At 47.0% G+C, this 23911-nt stretch overlaps 1 protein-coding gene across 1 annotated transcript in view; it reads right to left on the bottom strand.

Annotated features, from left to right (window-relative positions):
- The window catches only part of TLN2 (talin 2), a 304454-nt gene that overhangs the window by 75275 nt on the left and 205268 nt on the right, over nt 1-23911 (bottom strand). The window contains exons 32-41 of the mRNA XM_089907140.1: nt 22529-22622; nt 20509-20598; nt 18534-18656; nt 17079-17222; nt 15371-15532; nt 9470-9610; nt 8820-9001; nt 7563-7695; nt 5176-5277; nt 838-1008 (exon numbers count right to left, since the gene is read on the bottom strand). Of these exons, the coding sequence (XP_089763266.1) occupies nt 838-1008; nt 5176-5277; nt 7563-7695; nt 8820-9001; nt 9470-9610; nt 15371-15532; nt 17079-17222; nt 18534-18656; nt 20509-20598; nt 22529-22622 (1342 nt within the window). The remainder of the gene's footprint in view (nt 1-837; nt 1009-5175; nt 5278-7562; nt 7696-8819; nt 9002-9469; nt 9611-15370; nt 15533-17078; nt 17223-18533; nt 18657-20508; nt 20599-22528; nt 22623-23911) is intronic.

Here is a 23911-nt window from a genome sequence, read left to right on the forward strand (position 1 = left end):
AAAAACAAACAACGCCCCCCCCCCCCATATAAAATGGATCCTTGTAGCTCGTAGGTCAGTATGCTACACAAATCTTTCCAGTAGTGCTCTCTCAAGTTAATCTGCTTAGGTGAAGACCCATTAAGATCACATGATCGTGTGGAGGCAGCTCCTGGAAGATACAAGTGGTGAGAGAAGCCTCCAGCCCCCTCTCCAGGTTCCAGAACCCTGAGGAAACTTAAGGTGCATGCTGGTTTCACAAGTAAAACAATCCCTGATAATTTCTCTGACCTCGAGAGAAAAGGACATGTTGTCACCATCTTTGGCCACTTAAAAGTACCTGGGTGGCACATCAGGCTGAAGAAATGTTCCACCTGTAAACTGGTAAGGGAGATTTTCATATTAAACTACTGTCCCCAAGGCAATAGCAACACATGCCATGGGTGACCTTGACCATGTTTCTCTTTGAACTTAAGTACCAGGAACAGAAATGACACTTAGTGGAAAACAATAGAGGTTTGCTTTGTGTCAACACTGAACAGGTGCCGGGCAGGTATTATTGTTTTTATTCTTGTAAAAACCACACAATACATGTTTCTTTCCCAAGGATGCTCACCTACACACACTGTCACGGAAAAAAAAAAAATTTCTAAATCAGCCTTAATTTGTGTGCATTTCTTGGTTTTCCTCTTAAAGATCCCCGGGAAGGCCAAGAGAAGATTATTTCCCACCTTTAAATGGAAAATCAAATGCCACCATCCAAAAACTGGAGGTGCCCTCCCTGGAGGGACGTGATACAGAGGAACGTGTGCTGGCTTCTCAGTGTCCTAAGTGAGCCCCTAGCATCCTGAGCTGTACCTTGGGGTTTCCTCCGCCTTCCTTGGCTGCGTACAACATCTGTAGGGCAGACTCTGCGAGCGTCTTGGTCTGGTCCAGCACTGTCATCTGCTGTTGGTGGTCCAGAATCTTGGAGGCGACACCCACTGCAGCCAAGATCAAGGGCTCAAAGTAGCTCGCCAGTTGTGTCACCTTTCAAGACAAAAAAAAAAAAAAAAAAAAAAAAGAGCCCCAGACGCAACATGTAAATACTGTGTCTCGTTTAGGAGCCCGGCTGCTGGGAAGGGGGCTGGGACAGGGATGGGATGAGTCACAGGGAGAGGCAGACCTGCTGGTCTTCACTTTTGTTTTTTTCTATTTTACATCCAGTATTACGAATTACAGTCACCATGTTATATACATATTAGGTCCTCAGACCTTATTCCTCGTTCAACTTTACTTTTGAGAGTACTTGTAATTAATGAACTCTTGTTCGGATTTTTCTTTTTCTGGGGAGCTCTTTGTCTGTCTCTCATCATGGCAGAAGTGCTAAGAAATCTGTTCTGAGATCCACAGTTAGGTGTGAGAATTTTACAAATCTTAATTTTAATTTCACAAATAGAACAGCTTTTGAAAGAACCAAAGGCGAGCATCTTACAAACTCAAAAGGAAGGGGTATAGAAGAGGGGCAGGGGAGCATGGCAGTTGAGAAAAGCAGCCTGAGAGTAAAGGCACCCTCAAAATCATTCTAGGAAGTCATTGACCAAACCGTGGATTTGGAAAAAAACAAAGCAAAAATGATTTCCCATCAGTCAAGATGTGCTGTTTATGATGAGCCCAACCTGGGAGAACAAAAAAGCTTAAAGGCAGCTAAGCACTGTTGCACCAGAGGCCTGTCTCCAGGACGCAACAGCATCGATGGTGCATACGGTTGTCCCTTGGTATCTGCAGGGGATTGGTTCCATGACCCCCCACGAATACTAAAAATCCACAAGTGCTCAAGTCTCTTATATAAAATGCTGTAGTACAGTCGGCCCTCTGCATCTGTGGGTTTGACATCTGCAGATATGGAGGGGTGACTGTATATGCTCACCAAAGCTCACCATCTACCTAGCATCCGTAATATCAGATTTTAACATTTTGCTGTCCTTGCTTCAGACACTGTCATCTATTCCCCCTCAGATAAAACACGACGACACTGATCACACTTTTCCGTTCAACTCCTCATCTTGTGTGGCAATTACTAATTGCTAAATTATTCCCATCAGGTGTATTTAAGTTCTCCTGATGGGAATAGGCCTCAACTCCCTTAATGCTTCTTTAACCAGCAACTCCCTTAATGCTTCTTCCCATGATGTGGAGGAAGAATGAGGGTGAAGGGGATGCAGGCAGGAAGGCTGCTTCACATGGGCAGCGGCAGTCACTGGGTCAGCAACAAAGCAGGGGGTGGGAGTTGGGGGTGGTGGTGAGGGTCCAAAATATTCAAGTTCATTAAAGCTAATAGTGAGACAAGACTATCGGCTAACAAACATACTTTGACTGATTTATCCCCAATTACAGTTATCTTACAGATAGGTTTCAAAACACTTGAACAAGGCTGCTGCTGGCCCTTATGGTGCTTTGTAGGAATTTTAAAGAGGCTGCCCATCCTCTGGGCAGACCTGATCGATGTCAAGGCACATGACTTAGCAGGATTCCGGCAGCCCCCCATCCTGCCCGGCTCCTTGCTTTGGCCAAAGACCTCTGTGTAAGGCCCAGTCTGCATAATCCCCAGGGTACACCATAGGCAGGGACAGCCCTGCATATCTGCATTGGATTTCATCTCCTCTTCCCCAGGAAGGGTGGTGTCGCCACCAATTGCAGTGATGGGTCATCAGGGGTCAGGGTTCAGGAGGGGTCCCGTAAGTACTAAAGGAGTCAAAATGTTGAATGCATTAGAATGCAACATGTTTTCTGGATTCGTTTTATTATTTTAAAAGTACATTTTATCAATGCAACTGTAAAATGTCAAGGGTTGCTGTGTGCTGAGCATAAGGAAACACAACTCAACAGGTGCCCGACTCCCTCAGGAAGGGAGGATGGCTGGGTGGAGAGGAAGTTCTGCTTTCAAAGCCGCGAGATTTGAACCCTCCCTGCCAATTCCTTTTTAAGAAATCTTAGGCAAATTGCTTCCTATTACTAAATTTCAGTTTCCTCCTTGGTAAAATGTGATAGCACTAAGTTCCTTAAAATTTTAGGGGGATTAAGTCGGTGTGCATAAAGGCCTCCGTACAGGCCTCTGGGTAGTAAGCACTCCACACACACTAGGGGTCATTATTCTTCACCTATTGTAGGGCCAAGGTTTGGGAGGGATGGGATTTTTCCTGTATTTAGGAAGTTTAGCAAGGACTCTCATACCTCCTGTAATTGAGACCCATGACAGAACAGGAAACCTCCTCACCTGAGTTAGTACAGAAGTGAAAATAACGCAGAATTTTGAGTATTTGGTATATGATGTTGAGTCCCTAAGCCTAGGATGGCAGAGTGGGTTGAATGGTGACCCCCCAAAAGGTATGTCCATGTCCAAATTTCTGAAGTCTGTGAAGGGGATCTTACAAAGGGGTCTCGGTAGGTGGATCTGAAGATGAGATCATCCCGCATTGCTTGGGTGGGCCCTAATCCTGATAACAAGTGTCCTTAGAAGAAACAGAAGAAGGGAAGGCGGAAAAGCGGGAGACAATGTGACCACGGAGAGAGACTGGTGAGATTCAGTCAAGGAATGCCGAGAGCTACCACAAGCTGGAAGCAGCAAAGAATGGAGCCTCCAAAACACGTGTGGCCCTGCCAATGCCTTGATTTTGGATTTCTGGACTCCAGAGCTGTGAGACATTACATTTCTGTCGTTTTAAGCCCCCCAGTTTGTGGTACTTTGTTACAGCGGCTGTGGGAAATCAATCCAGGCGGGGTCCGAGAATCTGCCTTTATCAATCACTCCCAAGTGGGACTGAAGCTGCTGAATTGGCACCTCACCTGAGCGCCATCATGAAGCACTGGGACCAGGTGGGCATCAACCACCAGCCCACGACCCCTCTGGATGGAGGCCTCCTAGGCTGCTTTTGTCTACAACTCCCTTTCAGAAGGTGAGACTCGATTAGTCAAAGGACCAGAGTAAATTGATAACTCAGGCGGCACCAATAAAGTTTCTTTTCATGCCACCCACTGACATAGGAATTAATTTTCCACACTAAACAACGTAAGGGCAGAGACAAGGATGTTGCCCTAGGAGTCTAGAAATACTTTCTTACGAAATTCCTACTGGAATCAAAAGTAACTGCTGAACAGAAGTTCGGTTTCTCTGCCAAACTCACTGTCCCCACAGCAGTCACATACGCAGCGCTCCAGCCCCCAGGCCCGTTCTGCAACCGCCCCCCCCCCTTGCAAACTGCTTCACACAGGTGGACAAGCCCTTTCTTATTATAAAGGCGCTCAGGTGAGAAATGAAATTTACCGCACTTGCAATGGCAGAGAGATACTGGCCATTTTAAACCCAAACACCTCTCCTTACACCCAGCAGGAAGCTGAGTAGGCTCTCAAGCTATCCTGTATTGGAAAAAGCAGGAGTATTGATTTTCTAAAATCAACACCTGCAGAGATGATTTGGGCTACTGGATTTCTTGATCTGCACATCAATACCGACGGCAGCACTGATAGATGCTAGGAAATCCTGCAGGTTGTTAAAAACCCAACGTCTGCCCTCTCTCTGCCGAGGCACAGGCTGCTTGACAAGCCAACTCTCCTTGAAGGATCTGCAAAATGAACCCCAAACAGGCAGACCATGATGCAGCACCTGCAACCACGTGGGTATGAACGCTCAGGTGAAGGGCTGGCAGAGTGGCCACACGGAAGCTTCAGCTGTTGAGGGTAAATAAAAGTTTGCAAGTTTGCTTTGCTTCCTCACGTGTGAAAATGGACACTATATTAGAGGCTGTGGAGGGAAAACGTGCCCTAAGCACACCAGAATGAGGCTGGCCAGCCAGGACAAAAGATGGCAGACACCAGGCCAGGAATGCCAAGTTCAGTCTCTGGCTTGTCCCAGCGAAGATCAAGAGTGATAGGTGACTGAAAACTGCCTTGGCGGCTGCAAAGTCTGAGCACTACCAGAAAAATTGCCCGGTAGCTTTTGTCTCGACGCTAACTAAGTAAAAAGAGATTCCTGAAGTGGTCATTTTGGGAGAAGATGTTGACGGAGGCTGAGTGGTATTTTCTCTAGTGTCAGCCAGCATTGACCCGGCCCTCACACCTGCCCTGAGGCTTTGGGGAACAAGAACGACAAAATCAATAACAACTCTCCCCCCATCTCTTTCTCACACACTCTCAGCAGGATCCCCTAGTGCCCATTACCTTATGTCCCAGCTGAGCTGCTTCTCCTCGAGCTGCTGTGGCAATGGGATCGATGAGGTGCCCGATTTCCTGGACCACTGAAGTCAGCTGCTCCTGCAGGGCCTGATGAGGAGAGAGAGCTGTCAAGTTCAGCTTACAACAGCTCCCCATGTAGTTGTACTGATTTAAAAAGGTTCATGTGAAAGATAAGGGAAGCCGAAAGAAATGGATATCAGAATGCCTGGGGGTGCCATCCAGCCACTGCTCTGACCCTCCCCGTCCCAGCGACCCTCAGTCCCCCTGGGCTAAACCCCTCCTCCCCACAGCTCCATCCATGAGGGACATGAGCAGGCCCCAGGAACACCTTTCCTACTGGCTTCTCACTCCTGGCAACCATAGTAACAACGGATGCTACTGGTATCTTTACTTTGGGTTATTCAGCATAATTACTGGAAAGCTGGAACTGCGGTGGCTTTCCAAGAAGGGAAGACAATTGTGTCCAAATGGAGGTAGCTAATGGTGGGGTCCGAGGGAACATCCAGGTTGCAGTGTCCTCAGAACTAAGAACCCCTTAAGCGGGGAGTGGGGAGGAGGGTGATGTAAAAATGACATCAGCTCTCTTAAAGCAGGACTATTTCCCAGAGAGCACACTGTGAAAATTGCCAGGTGAAATGCCCACTAGGCTATGGTCAGGTGCTCTGTTCACTGTATTTGGTGATGCGGATACCATTATCGAAAATGGCACCATCAAGGCATTTCTTCTCAGGTTTGAGAGACAGTTTAATCTCTCCATCCCAAAGAACCGAACTCACGCTATAAAGAGACGGGGCAAGGTATCTGGACGATGCTGAAGTGTGAAGGGGGCGGGGAATTCAAAGATGGAGAATGTTAACTAGTTGCGGGAAAGATCAGATCCTGCTGTAGAAATCTTCACAGGAGCTTCTTCACTTCATAGAGTCCGGATTAATAGATCAGAAAGCTGGACATTTTAGCTCTGCACTCGCCAGCACGGAATGGGGTGACTCCTGACAAAGTGACAATGTCCTGCTCATAGAAATGAGACTCGGGCTACTCTCCTACCAAACAACACTGCATATGGGCGGTGGGGGGGGGGGCGGGCTTTATGCAGAGTTTAGTCAACGAGAGGAGCAGCCTAACCCGCAAACTTGAAAACAAAAAAAAGGAAAAAGGAAAAAGTTAGAGAGATGGAGGCAGGTAGAGAGAAACCTCCATACTTCCAAGGGTCTTATTTAGCAAATTACTTCTTCTCTTCCCACTCATCATGTAACTACAGTCAAGAATGCAAGACTATCCCAACGAGGTCGTCTTACTACAGATGGCTTGTTAGATTAAATATGGTAGAGGTAGGAAGCACATGCAGATAAAGGGGAGGGATTTTCTTCCCAGGGAGGAAGTCAAGACAGAGGACATGCTTTGGTGATGGTGTTGAAAGGATGTGGGTGTGAGGGCGGTGTTAGTTACAGTGTGTGCTTGGTTGGTGGTAATTCAGGAAGCTGCACACGTATGACCAGCACACATTAGAATTAATGATAATTCTAACATTCTGCACAGGATAAGAATACATATTCCTTCTGTCTGTCCTTGGAAATGGGGGAGGCGGGTGAAGCAACAATGAAATACACAGCTCTATTAATAAAAATGAGCAATTCCAATTCCAGGCCCTGTTTACAGACGGGGGCCAAAGTTCATTGTCGATGAGTTCAGTGTCAGGAGAGAAACACCAGTCAACAGACCATTCATATTTAGTAAGTACCTTCCGAGCGTCAGGCACTTTCAACAGAAAGAAAGAAGTATGAATCAGGGGCCTTTGGACAGGTAACAGAAAAAACTCAAAGGAGCCAAGTAGGAAAATTCTATTCTCAACTTTGGAAAAATGGGCAAGAGAGGGTAATGTGGCTCTGAATTAACAGAATGCAAAAGCTCTCTCAATACTAGATATTGAGTAACAAGGGCAGAATTCTTGATCTCTGCATGGACCAAACACATAGCACTGAATCCTGAATTCGCCCATTAGTCAAAAAAGTGCTGAAATATGACAGGGAAGCACTCAAAATTTACACGCTTAGGTCTGCTCTACTGAATATGGTAACTCCACCGACTGACACACTCTTACCTGACAATGATCATTTCCCTCCAAATTTCAGCCAAATCTGAACCTTCCGCCCCCGCAGTACATGTGTTCGTTCCTTCATCAAACCACCATTCTCTGCTCAGCATTTGCCCTACCCCCTCCAAAAACTTCCCAGGCTGGCTCCAGAGGAAGGTGGCCCAATGATGAAGCTCTTTATCAAAAACGTGTTGGTGCCATTCCCCCATCCCCAAAGCCTGATGTTGGGATTCTTCAGTACTTCCAGAGGCTTCCGAGCTGGCCACAGAGCCCTGCATACCTCCACGGAGATGTCGTCCCTCGTGGCCAAGCTCTGGCTGACAGCGGCCAGCGAGGCCTGCTCGATGTCCCGGATGCACCGGTTGATGCTGTCAATGGAGTAGTCACATTCCCTCTGTCCAGGGGCCTTGTCCCTGGAAGGGACACAGCAAGTAGAACATGGGCTCCACGGAGCGCAAGTCCCAAAACCTGCTCCAGAACTGGTGGGCCAGGAGCCCTTGTCTACTTTCTATCCCACTCGATTGCTTTAGGGAGTGAATTCCTGACCCTTGCTTGGCAATGCTTCTCTGCACAGCCCAGGAATTTCTTCACTTAACACTTGTGCTAAGTCTGTTTCTGGTGGGAAGGGTAGGGTGCTGTCCACCATCTCAGGCTGATGCCAGGCAACGGCAAATGAAACAATTCGGACTTGGATTCTCCATTCACTGGCTTAGGCATAGGACCCTCATTAAAAAAAAAAAAAAAAAGGGCAGTGCTATTTCCAGTGCAAATATACTATGCTCTCTACATTGCATACTAGTCGAAAACGTCCTGGGCTGTGGTAGGAGTTAAAATATTTAGTGGATTTTTCTTTGCGAGGCATTAAGAAAGAAATGCCTTAAGTTTCAAAAGCAATTTCAAAAACGAAATATACCTGAGGAAAGGCATGCGCTCCATGCTGTGGGGTAATTAACTTTGGTCAACTTCAAAAATGTTTTATCTACTCAGGGGATGATTTTTCATAGTAGATAGGCTCCTACTACCACCATGGAGGTTAGAGATGCCCAGAGTTACTCTGGGACCTGGAATATTCTTTTTGTCTTATTATCAGGGTAAGGTAACCCCAAATCCTGCTAAATAAGCAGTGGTGCTCTCTGCCTAATCTCCTAGGTATCGACAATATGGTACAATGTTTACAAGGACTGGGACTAAAGCAGTCATGCCTGGGGATGCCCTTGGGAATGTTATCTAAATGCCTTTCTGCCTGAATTCTCTAATCAGTAAAAGAGAGACAATAGCAGCATCTACTTTACAAGGTTGCTGTGATGAACATATAATGTAATACAGGTAAAATGCTTAGAATAGTATCTAATATATGATAAATACTTTAGTTAGCTATTACTGTTGTGACAAGTGCTACCGCTGGTCCCAAAGAGGTAAAGAAAAAGATGATGACAATGATCAACCACGTTGCTATTAAATAAAAGTCCTGATGGGCTTATCCCCCTCCTGCCCTGTCAGATGCAGGCCGCTAGCAATTTCTGGAGGAGACACTAACCTGATAGACGTGATGAGACTCTTTATAGAGTCAGAAACAGTGTGGGAATGTCCCGCTAGCACAGACCAGGTGGGCGGGTCTTTGGGGTTGATGGCCAGTGAGCGTGCAGTGCGGATGAGGTATGATGAGCTCTCCAGCATGGTCTTGGCTGACACCAGGATTGGTTCTTGTGCCTGGGAGCCCTGGGACCAAAGAGCAGAAGGGTCAAGGGCAGGGCACACAGACTAAGTGAATGACTTGGACCCTGGAAGGTCATGTTCTTTATCAAGTCACTACCTCTGTCCTTCGAAAGGAGACAGAGGGTAGGGAAGCATGGAGGCTGGCTCACATGGGGCCTGGATGATGAGGACCTGGGGCCATGCCACTCCTTAAATATTATTTTTGAGTGTGAAAGAACATACCGAGAAAGAATCAGCCCCAAACCTATGCACAGAGATTGTTCTCAACATATAAAGCCAAGACATTACCTCTTAAGTGATGTACAGACATTGAGTTTCATGAACTCTGCTTGTATCATCAATGACAACAGTAATAGTGCCCTACACATTGACAGAAAGAGTTTTTGGAATCCTTAACTGTTCATGCCCATTCAGTGACACACAAAACAAGCCAACGACCTCAGTTTTACCTTTGCTCTGAGGATTCCCTACCTCGGAGCTGATCTGGGCAGGAATGCTGACAAACTCAGGGTTGGAGGCGAACGCTGTCAAGTTCTCCACGGCTTCGATCAAGGGGGCGGTGGCAATTCGACACTTGTTGCGGTTGTCCTCAGAGAAATCCCCATCCAGAGCCTGATGGGAGAAAACACAGAGATCACTCCTGGGCCGCAGCAATCACCACCCAGCGAAAAGAAGGTGGTTTAATGGGAATACTGAAAATGTCTGGTGAGTCCATAAACAATGAATAAGAACTGATTGGAGGGATCTCTGCCATCAAGCAGAGGGGCTAAGTGAGCAATGGTAAGAAAGAAAGCTGAGTGTGTGGCTCACAGGCCAACTGACCTCACAGCCCATCCACTCCCCACTTAACGTGATTCAAAGAGCGCCTGCTCTTCTCTCCCCTCGAGCTATGCTGCCCATCCCTGTGGCTGAGCCACTTTCTTCCCTACCTTTGAGACTATAACCCTTTGGCTCTTCCCCTCCATTTCACTCCAATTAAGTCTATTCTTTGCCAAACTATAAAAATATCTTACACTGTGTACCACCTTCAACAACTTCTAAGCTATTTTTACCTGGATGTCCCTGAATGACTGACGGAGGGAGGGCTTATGTATCTGTCATTTTCAAATGAGCAAAATGGAATGCAATGGGAAAAAACATACTAGAACTATTCCCAGCAATACGGACAAATCTCACACATGCAATATTTCGGTAAGGAGGCCAGACACAATAGGGTACCCACTATACGATTCCATTAGTGCAAAAGTACAAAAACAGGTGAAACTAATTCTGGGTGTTAGCTGTCGGGTCACCCTTTGGAGCCAGTGAGACTGAAGGAGCAGAAGTAGGCTTCTGGGCGCTTGCCGTGTTCTGTCTCTTCGACTGGCCACAGTTACTTAGGTGTGTTTGGCATGGGAAAATTCACTGAGCTCTGCACACGTGGGCTTTTAATCTATGTATCTTTTGCTTCCAAAGTTTCTTTCTTTTTAAAATTAGCAGCAGTAATACAATGGCACTGAATGATGAGTCATGTCGCCGATCAACAGCCTGCACAGGAGACAAGCCAGGAAAGTGGCCTGTGATGCATGCCAGGCCACCCCACAAAGGGTCAACACTTGGATCCCAAGCTCCCCAACCACGGACTGCACCTCCTCAAGCACAAGGCTGCTAGAACCGATGGCCTGTGACCAGTGACAGCACCCCCGCCTCCCAGCAAAGGGCATGCCATTTGAGAAGGCAGTTATGTTTGTCGAAGAATGTAAATTTCTTTGTTAAATGACGAATTAAACTTTTAATTTAACCCTTATAAGCAACATAGAAAAGTCAATTTAGACAATTAGTGAACAAAAAACCGGAGGCACCAGCAATTACAGAACAAACCGGATCTGAGATGGGAACCTTTCTATTTCTCAATAGGGCAAGAGTAGGCAGGCATGGTTAGTGTAAAGGCTACTTGAACGACAACTATATTCCAATCAAGTCTTGACAGCTTGGGGCGGTAATTACACATCCACCATGCTAATATTTTCTGAGGAACTCCCATAAGCCTGGCTAATTTACCGTCTTCACTAGTACTGTGCATAGTTTGCCTCTGCTCAGGCCCTTCTCCACCAGATAGGCACTGACCTTGACCCTAACTTGGCCCATTCTGTGGTTCTTCCAGGCCCAGTGGAAACCCTATGTGCCTGCTACTTACTCATATTTATGGCTTCAGTTCTGACTCCACTCACGTACTCAGTAAAAGTTGAGTTAGCATCTGTTACCTCCACTGAAGCACTGCACCGGCGACATGGCAGTGAACCGCCTGGGCGCTCTCATCTTGTTGCACTATTACCATCATTGACTCCTTGAGGTCAGGCCCTACCAGGCTTCGGAGCAATTTGGGCACACATTGGGAGGCCGGCTGGGTGCCGCATAGCAGCAGCCCGACAACGGTGGCCCCAGCACAGGCGGACCACTGAAGCAGGCAGATGGCAGGAGCGGACTTTGGCATCAAAGGAACTCATCCCAGCTGCACCAGTCACACCCCCTCCAGTGGGAGGGATAGGGCTTCTAGCTCAGCTTCTAGCTGCCCCTTTACCTCTCCACACTCCTCTCATCCTCTTTTCTACTGTCTACAACACTCTTGGCCTATTAGGAAGGCAGATGTCTGATCACACCACCCACTCTTAGGGGAACTAATTAAAAACGACAAGATGATTACCCCAGGTAAATCCCAAGGAATGGTTTCCTAATTGTGCAGTTTCATCGACTGCACCAACAGGATGAAGAAAGGATTTTTTTTTGAGGCTGGGCCCTAAAATCACATATCATGTAGCCCACTGCGGATCAAGGGCAGGACCCTGAACAGCGTGGGCTGTGGACTACAACGCCAAGCTCCAATCCAGCACTGTTTTCCATTTTCAAGAGGGAAAAGCCATTTCCTCCAAAGGAAGAATTGAGCATCAGAAAGGATGGTTTGTTCACATGGACAGTATTTCACTTCAGAATGCTGCTTCCACTCTGGAGATGGCTGAGCAAGCCCAGTAAACGGAATACTCAAATCTGGCCAGAGGTGAAACTTCAGGCAGGCATGACAGTTTCCACATAGATATTCCACGCCACAGAATGTTTAGCACACCCGTCATAACAATGAGAGGGTAAATCCACTTAGCCAAATGCCCAGGCGCCATCAGGAGCCTGAGCCAGCTCCTGTGAATGTCCTCACACTTAGCAGAAACCTCACAGGGACCTGGGAGAAACAATCTCTGCATGTGCACCAGAATCAAAGATTCACGGACTTGGGGGGTTAGAAGGGATCTCAAAGATCATTTAATCCCAAAGCTCCAATGTTTCAGGTGATAAAACCAACACCTAGAAAGTGACACGCTAAGCCAAGCTCATGCCTCAGACCAGAGCCCAAGACCCCTGGCTCCCTTCCCTCCTACTGACCTTAGAAAAGGCAACAAGAATAAGGCGTAAGAACACCAAGAGGTTTTTTTCCCTCCTTTTTCTTCTCAAGAAACCTATTTACCAATCCAAACAAAAGGACGATCAAGAAAACGTACTTACAGCCGAGTTAAAACCGGTTAATGAGAGCTGGACCTGGTGTCTTTTGGACGCCCTGTCAATGCTTAATGGCAAAACCCTGAGCTTCAATTCCACTGCGAGAGGCAAGGCTGCGCTCCAACTTCTCAGAGAAACAAAAGCTGTGTTGTTGCACAATTTCTACTTGGCACCTAAACCTGAGTGACCGCACATTTAAAATAACATTCGATTCCACACATCTGATTTGAGGCTAGGTAAAGAGCTGACTGGAGAGAGAGAAGCAGGCATTGGTACACGGGGGGAACCAGCAGAAAGACGGCACCCGTGGTTAGGGCTCCGTGTGTTTCTAAGTTGGCCGGCGTTGAGAGCAGCACCTGGCAGGGAGGAGGGTGTATTTACTCTCGCTGAGCCATGCTCTGGGATTGCAAAGAATGCCATCAGCAGAGATTTATGATCCCTGGAGGCAGGCATTCTAATGGGTGCTGATGACCCACTGTGGGGTAATCTGCTCCCTGCTCGCCAGTGTTCCTCTGGGGAGGGGTTCCCCTCCTTTCATTGTGAACTAGAAAGGTGGGGCAGCTGGGATTTAGGCTTGGGCACATCCTTGTGATTTAAAGGAAAAAAAAAAAAAGAAAAGGACTAAGAGGCATAAAACTTAGAGCAAAATTTAGCCTCGATGGTGCCTGTTTCAAGCATTTAGGGAATTAAACATTCATTTGTTTCGCTATTCGACAGGATTCTTAACCATTCCTTAACTCAGCAAGTCTATTCGATATGTAGTACAGTGTGCTACGGTGAAATGGCCTTCACCATTTTCCTATTAGGAAATTCAAAACAAAGTTCATTGTCCCCGGCAAAGCCTGCCACCTGATGGGAATCGCAACACCAAGCGCATTTCAGCAAGCTGCGGAGCAAGAGGGTCATTTCTGTTCCTTGTGCACAGCTATCGATTCCCGGGGTGCTCGCGGGGAAGGAGGCTTCATCTTCTCCATGTCACAACAGCCTGCATCCCCCCTCTGGTGTTTCTGCACAGGCCTATTTTTAAGGCCATCACAAGAGCTCATCTGCTGCAGGCAGTTACAAAGAGGGGTTGCCACTGTGAGGAGAATCTGAAAAGAAAATGAGACCTTAACGGAGACAGGTCGGGATTTAAAACTGAGGAGAAGGCAGAAAAGAAAGGTATCCCAGAATTTGTATAGAATAGCTCCTTGCCTTTGTCTCCCCCTTGGTCCATCTAAATCTAGTCTGTTTTTTTGATGATCGGAAAATGGCCAAGTTTAATTGAAATAAGTTAGTTACACAGCAACCGACAATGATGTCACTACGTCTCAATTCTATTGCCGTCTTTCCAGCCCTGCCTCCCCCGAGACTGGCACACAAGCACTGTAAACACAACCAGGTATTTCTTCCCAGCCTGGTGAGCTGGCTTAGTCTCTCCATGCTAACGATGTACACTGCATGCCATGGGCGAGAGCAGGCTTGAGTGGAAAGAGCAGGGGATCTGGGTCTGAATTCCGGTCTACCACTTAGTGGCTGAATCACCCCAAGAAAGTTACTTAACCTCCTTGTGCGTCACCGTCCTGACCGTAAAAACGGGGATGGCAAGCACAGGGTGGTGGGTTGTGTGGACTGAATGAGTGATATACACAAAGCACGGAACAGGCTTTGGGTAAACTAAATATCGGAAAACATAAGCTTTATTCATTTCTAATACCACGAACCATGACAGTAATTAAAGGGAGCTGCCAGCAGGATCCTGGGGGCACCTGGGCACTGGCCTTATTTATTCATCTTCAATTTATCTTATTATTGTCTTTAAATAAGCGGGTTTTAACTGCCCCGTGGCTCTTGCCTGCCTGCTTCCAGCTGCTGCTGGGCTGCACAATCTCTCCTTGGCTTCTGCTTTGCTCAGCCTGTTGACTAATTTCTCCACAAGATTAAATTGGCTTTGTGTAGTGCAAGGGAAATGAGGTGTGTAGTAACATATCCTCTGGAGACAACAGGGGGAAAAGCCCCATCCCTCCAGGACTTGCCCGGCAACAAAGCAGATCATCCCACCTCCAAGAGAGTGAAAATCCTTCAGTCAAGTGTGAACCCTCCAATGGCCTTCCCTTCGGCATTGCCTGGTTTGCACAGAACTGATAGCTTGCCTTCCATGACCACCTCCTTTGGAGGTTCTTTGCCAGGGGTCTGCTGTTCAGGCTGTGGCTGTCTTCCCACCAGGTCAGCTGCTTGGTGTCTGCTGGGTGTCCCACGCACGGCAGACCGGGTTTGCGGTCTGATCACCCAGCTACAAATACTACAGCCCAGCGATTGCGATTCCCTCCTCACAGGGTACCCTTGCCCTGCTTCCCCTCAACCTGTCCACAGCCATGAACACAAAGACGAACTTGTTATCAACATGGAATGCTCTATTTTAAGAAGCTCATGCTCCACTGAAAACATTTAAACAACTATAAATAGAATAGATATCACAGGACAGAATAAATTGACCTTTTTAAAAAGATTTTCCCAAAAATTTCCCATTCCATTCTCCCTCCACCTTCTCTCTTGGTCCAGAGATATTTAACACCCATGGCAGGGCCCTCTACCATCCCCTCAAAACCACCCTCCCCCACTAAGCACATAGTTTACCCCTCCCCACCCACTATGCAGAAGGTTAGTAGAGACCAAGGCTGTTGGTTTTTCCTGATAAATATCTCCATCACTAATGAACCGCTCCTCAGTGACTTAAATCATGAGACTGAATTAGAAGTTGAACTCCACTAGAAGCAAGTATTAGAGAGCAGAGCTTCAATCCCCTACCTCGTTCCCCTCTGCAACAGGTGTCACGGGGATTCCTAAGGCCTCAGCTCAGCGACCTACCTTGATGGTCTTCACCAGGTTGGCAGTGCTGTTGGCGACTTCCTTGGCTGACTGGACAAAATGCCTCTTGGCCACAGGGTTGCCCGTCTTGGATGAGGCGATGCGGCAGGCATTGCACAAGGCCGAGGTGTGCTTGGCGACAATCGTGGCGGCTGACAGAACCTATAAAGCATGGACTGGGTTGGGGGCACCCCACGCTTCAGTGCAGAGGGGTCCAGTTCACTGGAGTCCACCCTGGTTCCGAGCCCTGGATTCCCCTTCAACTCACATGTCTAGGGCTCGTGGAAATAAAACCCATGTCTCTAGCTCTGCCGCCCCTGAAGTCACTCCAAGAAAGGGGAGGGCGGGAATTATTAAGGCAGAGAGACTAAACAAAGAAAAGGAAAGGCAGGGCTGATGTGGGAGTGGGCTGGGCTCCAGGCAGTCTCAGAGGAGATGCTGTCAGCTGTCCTTTGTGACCCCCAGCCAGGAGGGACACGGCCCAGGGTCTAGGCCAGCGCTGCCCAACAGAAACAGAGTGCGAGCCACATATCTAATTTTAAAATTTCTAGTAGCTACATGAAAATAAGTACAGAAACAAGGGAAATTATTGTAAATAATATATTTTATTGAGCTTGATATATCCAAAACATTTCATTTCACCATGTAATCAATTTAAGAATACTAAGCTTTCACAATCCCTTATCCTACTGAGTCTTTGAAATTGGTCAGTATTTTACACTTACAGCCCATCACAGTTTGGACCAGTTACATTTCAAGTGTTTAACAGTCACATGCAGCTGTATGTCACCCCCAGGTGGGCTATAGGCACCTTATTAAGGGGTGTGGCTCAGGGATCTCCCAGCCCCAGCTGCGTTTCTGAATCTGCCTGATCCACTTTGCTGAGGCTGGTAACACCCCCTTGGCCTTAACTGGACAGGTAAGGAATCTCAGGTGCACTGACACCTGCCTTAGGTCTGGGTGGTCCCCCAGGTATCCTTTACTTGGGTCCTTCTCCTGCCTCAAGAACGCTGGTCCCAGGGTCAGCAGTAGATGTGCCCATCACAGCTTGCTTCTGCTAGCCCATATAGGCCATTCTTGTTCTTTTTAGCACATACTGCTGGAATTATTGAACACGACCCATGTCACTTGGGTATTAGAAGTATCAAGGAACGTCACACATACTGTCTAGTTCTCAAATGTCTCTGTGGCTCCTTTTGTGCTATGGATTCTGACCCAGCTTTGGGGTCTGGGTCAGCACCACCACCTCTGGGAAGTGACCCCTGAGAGCCCCTCAGAGAATTCATCACACCTTCCTCTGTGCCTCCCTTGCCTTGTCATCATACCCCGATCACTCCATCTTCCAAACTTTAACCCACAGTAAGAGTTAAGGGGGCAGGGGGTAGAGGGTCGGGTCTCACTCATGGTGACCCTTAGTGCCGAGCACAGAGCAAGCCCTAAACGTTATGTCCCCTGAACTGAACAAATGGAACCGTGAGCCTCCTGATGAATCTCGCTGTGATTACGCCACTGTGACTGCCTTCCGGCACTCCATTCCAGAGCACCTACCTGTTCCACCCTCACCACATTTTGCAACATCCCCCTAAGTCATGATCTGCCTGGCTTTGCAAGTTCTGAAAGAATGGTCATCTTTATTCTCGCAGCCTCCCACCACCCACCTCCAAGAGCTCAAGGACATGCAGATCTCACATCCCTGCCCCAAAGTTACCTGTGACGGGCTGCTGCCGGGGTCCACCAGGTTCTGGCATGCCATCTGGATAGCCTGGTTTGCCCTGGCAAACTGGATGGGGTCCACAAGGCCCTGATGGCCGGCCTGGCTGTTCGGATCAGAGATGCCAACAAGGTATGCAGCCTGGAAGGGAGGAGGTAAATCACAGCTCAGGCTCGCTGTACTCCTAGATACGCCTGTGGGGGAGTGTGGTCCCACAGTATACATACAACAGTCATTCTCAGGTGCTCCCAGTGCAAGGTGGTCAGACTCATCTCATCAGTAAGAGTTTAGGCCTGGACAAGCTGACACTCGCTTGGGCCGGGGACATGCCAGCAGGAGTTTGCTACAGGCTTTTGGGAACTGTCTCCTTGTTCTTAAGAAAGCCTCAAGAAGCTCTTCCATGGGGCATGACCGAGGATGGATGCAGCCCTGAGTGCTCTGGCAGCCACCTTATGACCATGAGGGGGACCAGCCTCAGCATGGAGCTCACTCTTTGGCTGGCAGATGGCAGAGGGGGAAAAAAGTGGGTGTAGACTGATGGTGTGGAGCTACTGGGTAGGCCAACCCTGGAGCCTGCCCTACATGAGGATTTCTCATCTCGTAGCCTAATGTATCCTTCTTGTTTAGGCCAGTATTTGAAGCAGTAAGTAAGGATGAATAAAATGGTTCAGGGGAAAAAAAGGCAATATTCGGTCTCCAAGAGGACAAGAGGCTACAAGAGAAGGTCTTCTCTTCAAACCCTTTGGAGGTGTTAGCCAAATAACAGGGAGAAAATGAATCTGTGAGGGAAAATTCTAACCTTAACTCATTTCCCCTGAGATATGAGGGGCCAAATAAGGGAAGGTGATTTCACCCCCTGAACTAGGGATGTTTTTCTTTGGTTCAATAAAATCTTCTAGGCTCAAGGCAATTGTCAAATGATAAATCCTTCAAGGTAAATGCTGACATTCTTGGAAATTCAGTTACATGAGCCCAGCAATTATTGGAAATACACAGCACAGTTGAAGACGAGCCAGGAACATGCCTGATCATGACTCTGTGTGATGGCATCCAATTTTTTCTCCTTCTGATTCTAAAAAGAGCATGACTAAGACTTTTGCAACTCTAAAGCCTCAGAGGGAATTTGAATTGTGTCATACCTATTTTTTTCCCCCCAAACAACTTATCTGTAACAATGACCTTAAAAAAAAAAAGAAAAAAAGACGGGCCTCTGAACCCTTAGGCTGGGTCTGCAGGGTTCAGTGTTCTCTCCAGGCTGCTCTGCTCCAGGGGTAACGGGCTGATGTTTTGCCTAAATGCTTAGCCAGCAAGAGCCACCACCTTCTCCATGGTTTCCGTGGTGATGGGTGGAGATGGAGCTGAAGCTGAAGCCCCCGCGTGCCTCCCACAGGGACCCGGCACAGGACAGGGCTGGAAGGCCTGCGTCGTGGGGCACGGGCACCCGTGCCTTACCTGGGCTGCAGCCTCCGTCAGCCCACAGAGAGCCTTGGACGCAATCCCCACACACTCCCCAAAAGCAGGGAGGTCCCCGGTCTTGGCATTCTGCGAAATCCCTGCCATCGACTCGCCCAGAACCTGCAAAACAAACCACCAGCGATATTCTGACCAACATTCCTTCAGACCATGGGGTAAAGGGGCTACCCTTCCAACTTGAATGTTCAAGGCCACTTAATTTACAATATTTGCCATTATTTTACTTTATTTGCAATAAGAAGAGATTTAAGATAATGATATCATTTCTGTTCCACAAAGAGAAATAAATAAATTCTGAAGCTTTCACCCAAAAGTTATCTATATCTCAAGGAGGTACAGTTACTATACACAGATCAATAAACTAAAATCTATACAGGGCAGCCCATGGGTGAATGGTCTAAACTGAGAACTGTTAGTTCCCAGAATATAAAATCAGACATATCTACCGAGCTGTAGGTGAAGACCATACCCAGAAAGCAGAAGACACACTCTTCCCGATATTATTCACTTATTGATAGTCTTTAATTAATTAATTAATTTTGGGGGGCTGCACTGGGTCTTCATTGCTGTGCGCGGGCTTTCTCTAGTTGCAACGAGCGAGGGCTACTCTTTGTCACAGCGTGCATGCTTCTCATTGCAGTGGCTTCTCTTGTTGTGAAGCACGGGCTCTAGACGCTCAGGCTTCAGTAGCCGTGGCACGTGGGCTCAGTAGTTGTGGCTCGTGGGCTCTAGAGCGCAGGCTCAGTAGTTGTGGTGCACAGGCTTAGTTGCTCCCGTGGCATGTGGGATCTTCCCGGACCAGGGCTCGAACCCGTGTCCCCTGCACTGGCAGGCGGATTCTTAACCACTGCACCACCAGGGAAGTCCCTATCAGAGGTCTTTAAAATAACAGCTAAACGGGATTTCAGTACTCAGAATCTAACCCAGAGAGGTCAAGCACCATGCACAAGGTCAGACAGAAGGTCACACAGGCAGAGGCAAGGCGCCTGCCCCATATCTGGTGTTGTGTCTTCATGGGCCTCCTCATGCCCCAGGAAGGCAGGTCCTACTTTCCAGGGTCACAGATCTTAGAACTGAAGGATGTTCAACAGAAATCTTTAGGGAGACTATCACATCCAAGTCTAGAACCCAAGACAGAGCTCTTTGTTTGTCAAGAAGCCATCTTGGATAGGGAAAGAAAGAAATTCCATTCATCTCACTTGCATTTCATTTTATCCTGATTTTGAGGCATTCTCAAAAAACACTGGTGCAATTACCATAGATCAGTGTTTCCTGACCTTTTAAAATATTATTATTATTGCTCTGATAAGAAGTCTTTTTAGACCACCCCCCTCCAACTGCCACCCACATTAAATCAAATACTAAGAAATAAGATCTTGTTGAGCAGGGTTAAGATTTGGAGAAGGGAGGACACAAACCTTTGTATAATCTTAGATACTTTCACCACCCGCACCCCCCAAAAAACCCCCACAATTTTTCACTCCCCTTGAGAATGCAAGGCATGGATAGATGGTGAAAAGAACACATGGGAGGATCTCATATAAGCCAAGGCCATTGAAGGGCTTTCCCCACCAGTGCAGTTCCAGTTGAAGGAAATACATGCTCTGACTCACAGTAAGACCCATCCCTCATAGGGTCTGAGCAGTGGTTCTCATAGAGTGGGCCCTGGACCACATGGCAGGACCTGGGAACTTGTCAGAAATGCACAATCTCCCCCACCTTGGGATCTACTGAATCAGAAACTCAGAGGTGTGACCTAGCAAGGTGTGTTCAACAAGACCCCCAGGTGATTCTGATGCACAGCCAGGTTTGAGAAGCACCTGGGCAAAGGGCGCCATAACAGGGCTTTAGGACACGGGCAACCATGCAGAGGGGCCACGGGCCAGTGCACACAAAGCATGTCTTGATTCTTCCCCACAATGAGGAGGGATGCTAACAGCACAGCCAGGCTTACCTTGGAGTTTTCCATTACACTCTCGATGCAGTCAAAGTAAGAGAGGTCACTAACAGGTTCATTGGGATTGTCCAACATCCCCTTGACAGTCTACAGAAGGAGAACACAACTTAAGAGCAAGCCTTATAGAACAAGGGAAACTCAACATAAAATACCAACTATCAACTTCTCCTCCATACACAGGATTCTGGTCATTATCCAGATTCTTGAGAGGAATTTAGATCACAGTGTCTATGACTTCAGATTTCCTGCGGGCAACACCACGCTGATTGGGGTGGGTGTGTCTTGGTTAGCTCTGACAGAGAGGAGAATCTCTTGTTTTCAAATGTGAAGGAGAAGCATGGTATCCACAGAACGGGGACATTTTTTTCTTAAAGAATCTGAAAGTTAGTGGGAGGCAATATATATTCATGGTCAATGAGTATAATTTCTCTGCTGGATAACTCCAAGGAGTTTAAATATCAAGGACAGGTTCATTCATTTCTTCTTGATTAGTAGGGACCTCAGTTTTCAATTCTGGGACCTTTCAATGGGTAGGCATGAAAGAAGGTAACCCCCCCAAAACCACCCACTGGAATGGTTCATTTGTTTTTAACTTTAAAAGTATAGAAAATGTTGAATCTTGTTTAGGTCTCCATCAAGGAACAGGGCATGGGGCTTGCTTTTTCTGCCTTTGTCTCCAGTCTGCTGAAAACCGTTGCTAGCTTTCATGTTGCAATAACCTTTGATCATCGTTTATGAGGGACTTTTCCAGGGGAGGAAAGTCAGGGGACATAGCCATCCATCTTCCTCCCTGTTGAGTGAGAAGATACAGTGGGACCTAGCAGACTTTGGGGCACAGCCAACAAAAAGACAAGGCCATGTGAGTTGCTAAGGGTTGGGGGGAAGTAATGGTGAAACTGCTGAGTTAATCAGCAAAGATCTGAGGGGAAGAGGGCGGCACAAAGGTGTTCATTTCATTGAAGAAACTCCTCCCACTCCTTGGATGATCAAAACTGCCTTAGTAACAGCAACACTGAAATAGCCATAATTTTGGCAACCAAGGATACCATTAAGGCACAGAGGATGTGCATCCGGGCCAACAGACCTCATTTAGATCAACAGTCCCCGTATCATTTATATTTGCAAATGTGAACAGACCAGGATAGGGCAGTGACTCACCCAAGGAAGGAAACATTCTCCACTGTTTTCAGAATGCTTCAGCCCCCTGCCTATTCTCACTTTCAGTTGTGCCGATGGCCTCTTGCCATCGGCGGACTGGGCCTCAATCAGACCCTTCAGAAGCTGCAATCAACCCCCCACCCCTAACAGCTCTGGCATGGTGGGTATCCCTGTTCAGAAAACTAAAGGTACACTCGGTACAACCAACCCATATCTACTGAGATAACCATTTGCCTGTTTCAACATAACCTGAATTGGTTAGGACTGCTTTACAGACAAGTAGGCACACTGATTTTATTCTTGCCCATGTATACTCTGTGGGCATAAATGAATTTTCCATTAAAAATAAACCCTAAGTATGAATATAAACTGATAAGCCCTACACTGTGTCTGGGCCACTAGGAGCTCCACGGCCACCTTGACTGTATAGTAATAAGTGTTACTCCTGGGTTTTCTCTAATGAGCCCCCTACATGTTACAAAATACGATGTACGGGAAAATCATTTTTACTCATAAAGCACATCTATTCCAGCTTCTCCCAAATGCCCCAGAATAATCACTCCCAAACTTTTTAGGTAGAAATTGCTTATCTTCAGCCTATACTCAATACCATAGGCCTCTTCCTGTATGAAATAAAGAATCCTTTAACAAAGCAACTCTTAAGTGGAAACAGGGAAGCAGGGATGATAACCTCACCAAATCTAATTTTTCTTTAATTCCTTCCCACTTGGATTGGAACTTTGGCTCCAATAGTTTCCCAGGAAAGATCAAAGGTAAGAATAGAGAAGAACCTGACCCGGAGGGAAAGGACAGACACACAGACACTCTGAAATCCTCAGCAGCCTTTCCAGGGACTCACCTCGAGCTCCCGCAGGGCGTTATCACATTCCTTCTGGCCAGGAGCTTGCTGGGTGCACAGACTGATGAGCTGATTGATGCTCTCCGTCACAGCTCTGCGACGACAGATACGGAAAGAGTGTTTTTTGTTTTGCTTTGTAAAGATCAACAGTAATTTCCCCAACAGTGTTTTGTAGGTTCGCTAGGAATACAATTACTTCACTATAAAGGCTGTGGTCCCTGTGACAGCTCTGCCACAAGGCTCTAAACCAGCAGCCCCCGACCTTTCTGGCACCAGGGACCGGTTTCCTGGAAGACAATTTTTCCACCGGCTGGGGGGGGGGGGCAGGGGGATGGTTCAGGCAGTAATGAGAGCAATGGGGGGGATGGGTCAGCGGTAACGCGCGAGCCATGGGGGAGCGGCAGATGAAGCTTCCCTTGCTTTCCCGCCGCTCACCTCCTGCTGTGCGGCCCGGTTCCTTAACCAGTCCTCCGCCTGGGGGTTGGGCCCCCTGCTCTAAACAACCCAAAATCAACCACAGCCAGGGAAGAGAGAATGAGAATCCCTACCTTGCTTCTCATTATTCATTGATTTACCCTTAAAAGTATCAATACTAATAGTTCTCTTAAGAAAATGTGGCTATCTTTAATATATTCACAAGAAGGAATTCACAATGAAGTTGCAAATGGCAAACAGCTCATAGTAGCACTGTTTTCAGAATCCTCCCCTAGCAGCCCATAGGAATGGGATGATCCGAGCTAGGCTATTTTGGACAGCCTTTGTATAGTTTGGACTATTTTGTATATTTTAAAAGTCACACTGTAAACTGTGCCTTATGATTTTAAAACCTCTTCTTACCATTCATTTCTACATGACTGACCAGTTCCTAGAAGCTATACCAACATTATTCTTTAAAAGAGCTATTTTCTTTGTTAACATTAATAGGAATCAGAGATTCTTACATGATTTTACATGTGTTTCCATTCTTCTTAGAACTTAAAACACAGCCCAGATTTTTTTCTACATTGGCTAGGGTTCCACCCCTCCTGGACAGCCTCTGTTTAGGTTGCCATGGATGATTTATAAAGGCACGGTCCATTTTGAGTTAATTTCTTTAACAAGGTGTGAAATATGTATCCAGATTTTTTTTCATGGGGGGGATATATGGAAGTCTAATTATTCCAGTACCATTAAAAATGCCATCCTTTCTGCACTGAATTGCTTTTTTAACCTTGTTGACAATCAGTTGGCCATATTTGTGTGGGTCTACTTCTGGACTCTATTCTATTCCATTGACCTGTGTGTCTAACCCTTCACCAATACCACACTGTTTTGATTACTGTACCTTTACACTAAGTCTTAAAATTGAATACCCTTGTTTTTATAAATGAAAAAAACAGACAT

Source organism: Delphinapterus leucas, chromosome 2, assembly GCF_059928025.1.
Source record: "Delphinapterus leucas isolate spDelLeu-1000000601 "Yukka" chromosome 2, BTC_Dleu_Yukka2, whole genome shotgun sequence".
Classification (NCBI taxonomy): Eukaryota; Metazoa; Chordata; class Mammalia; order Artiodactyla; family Monodontidae; genus Delphinapterus; species Delphinapterus leucas.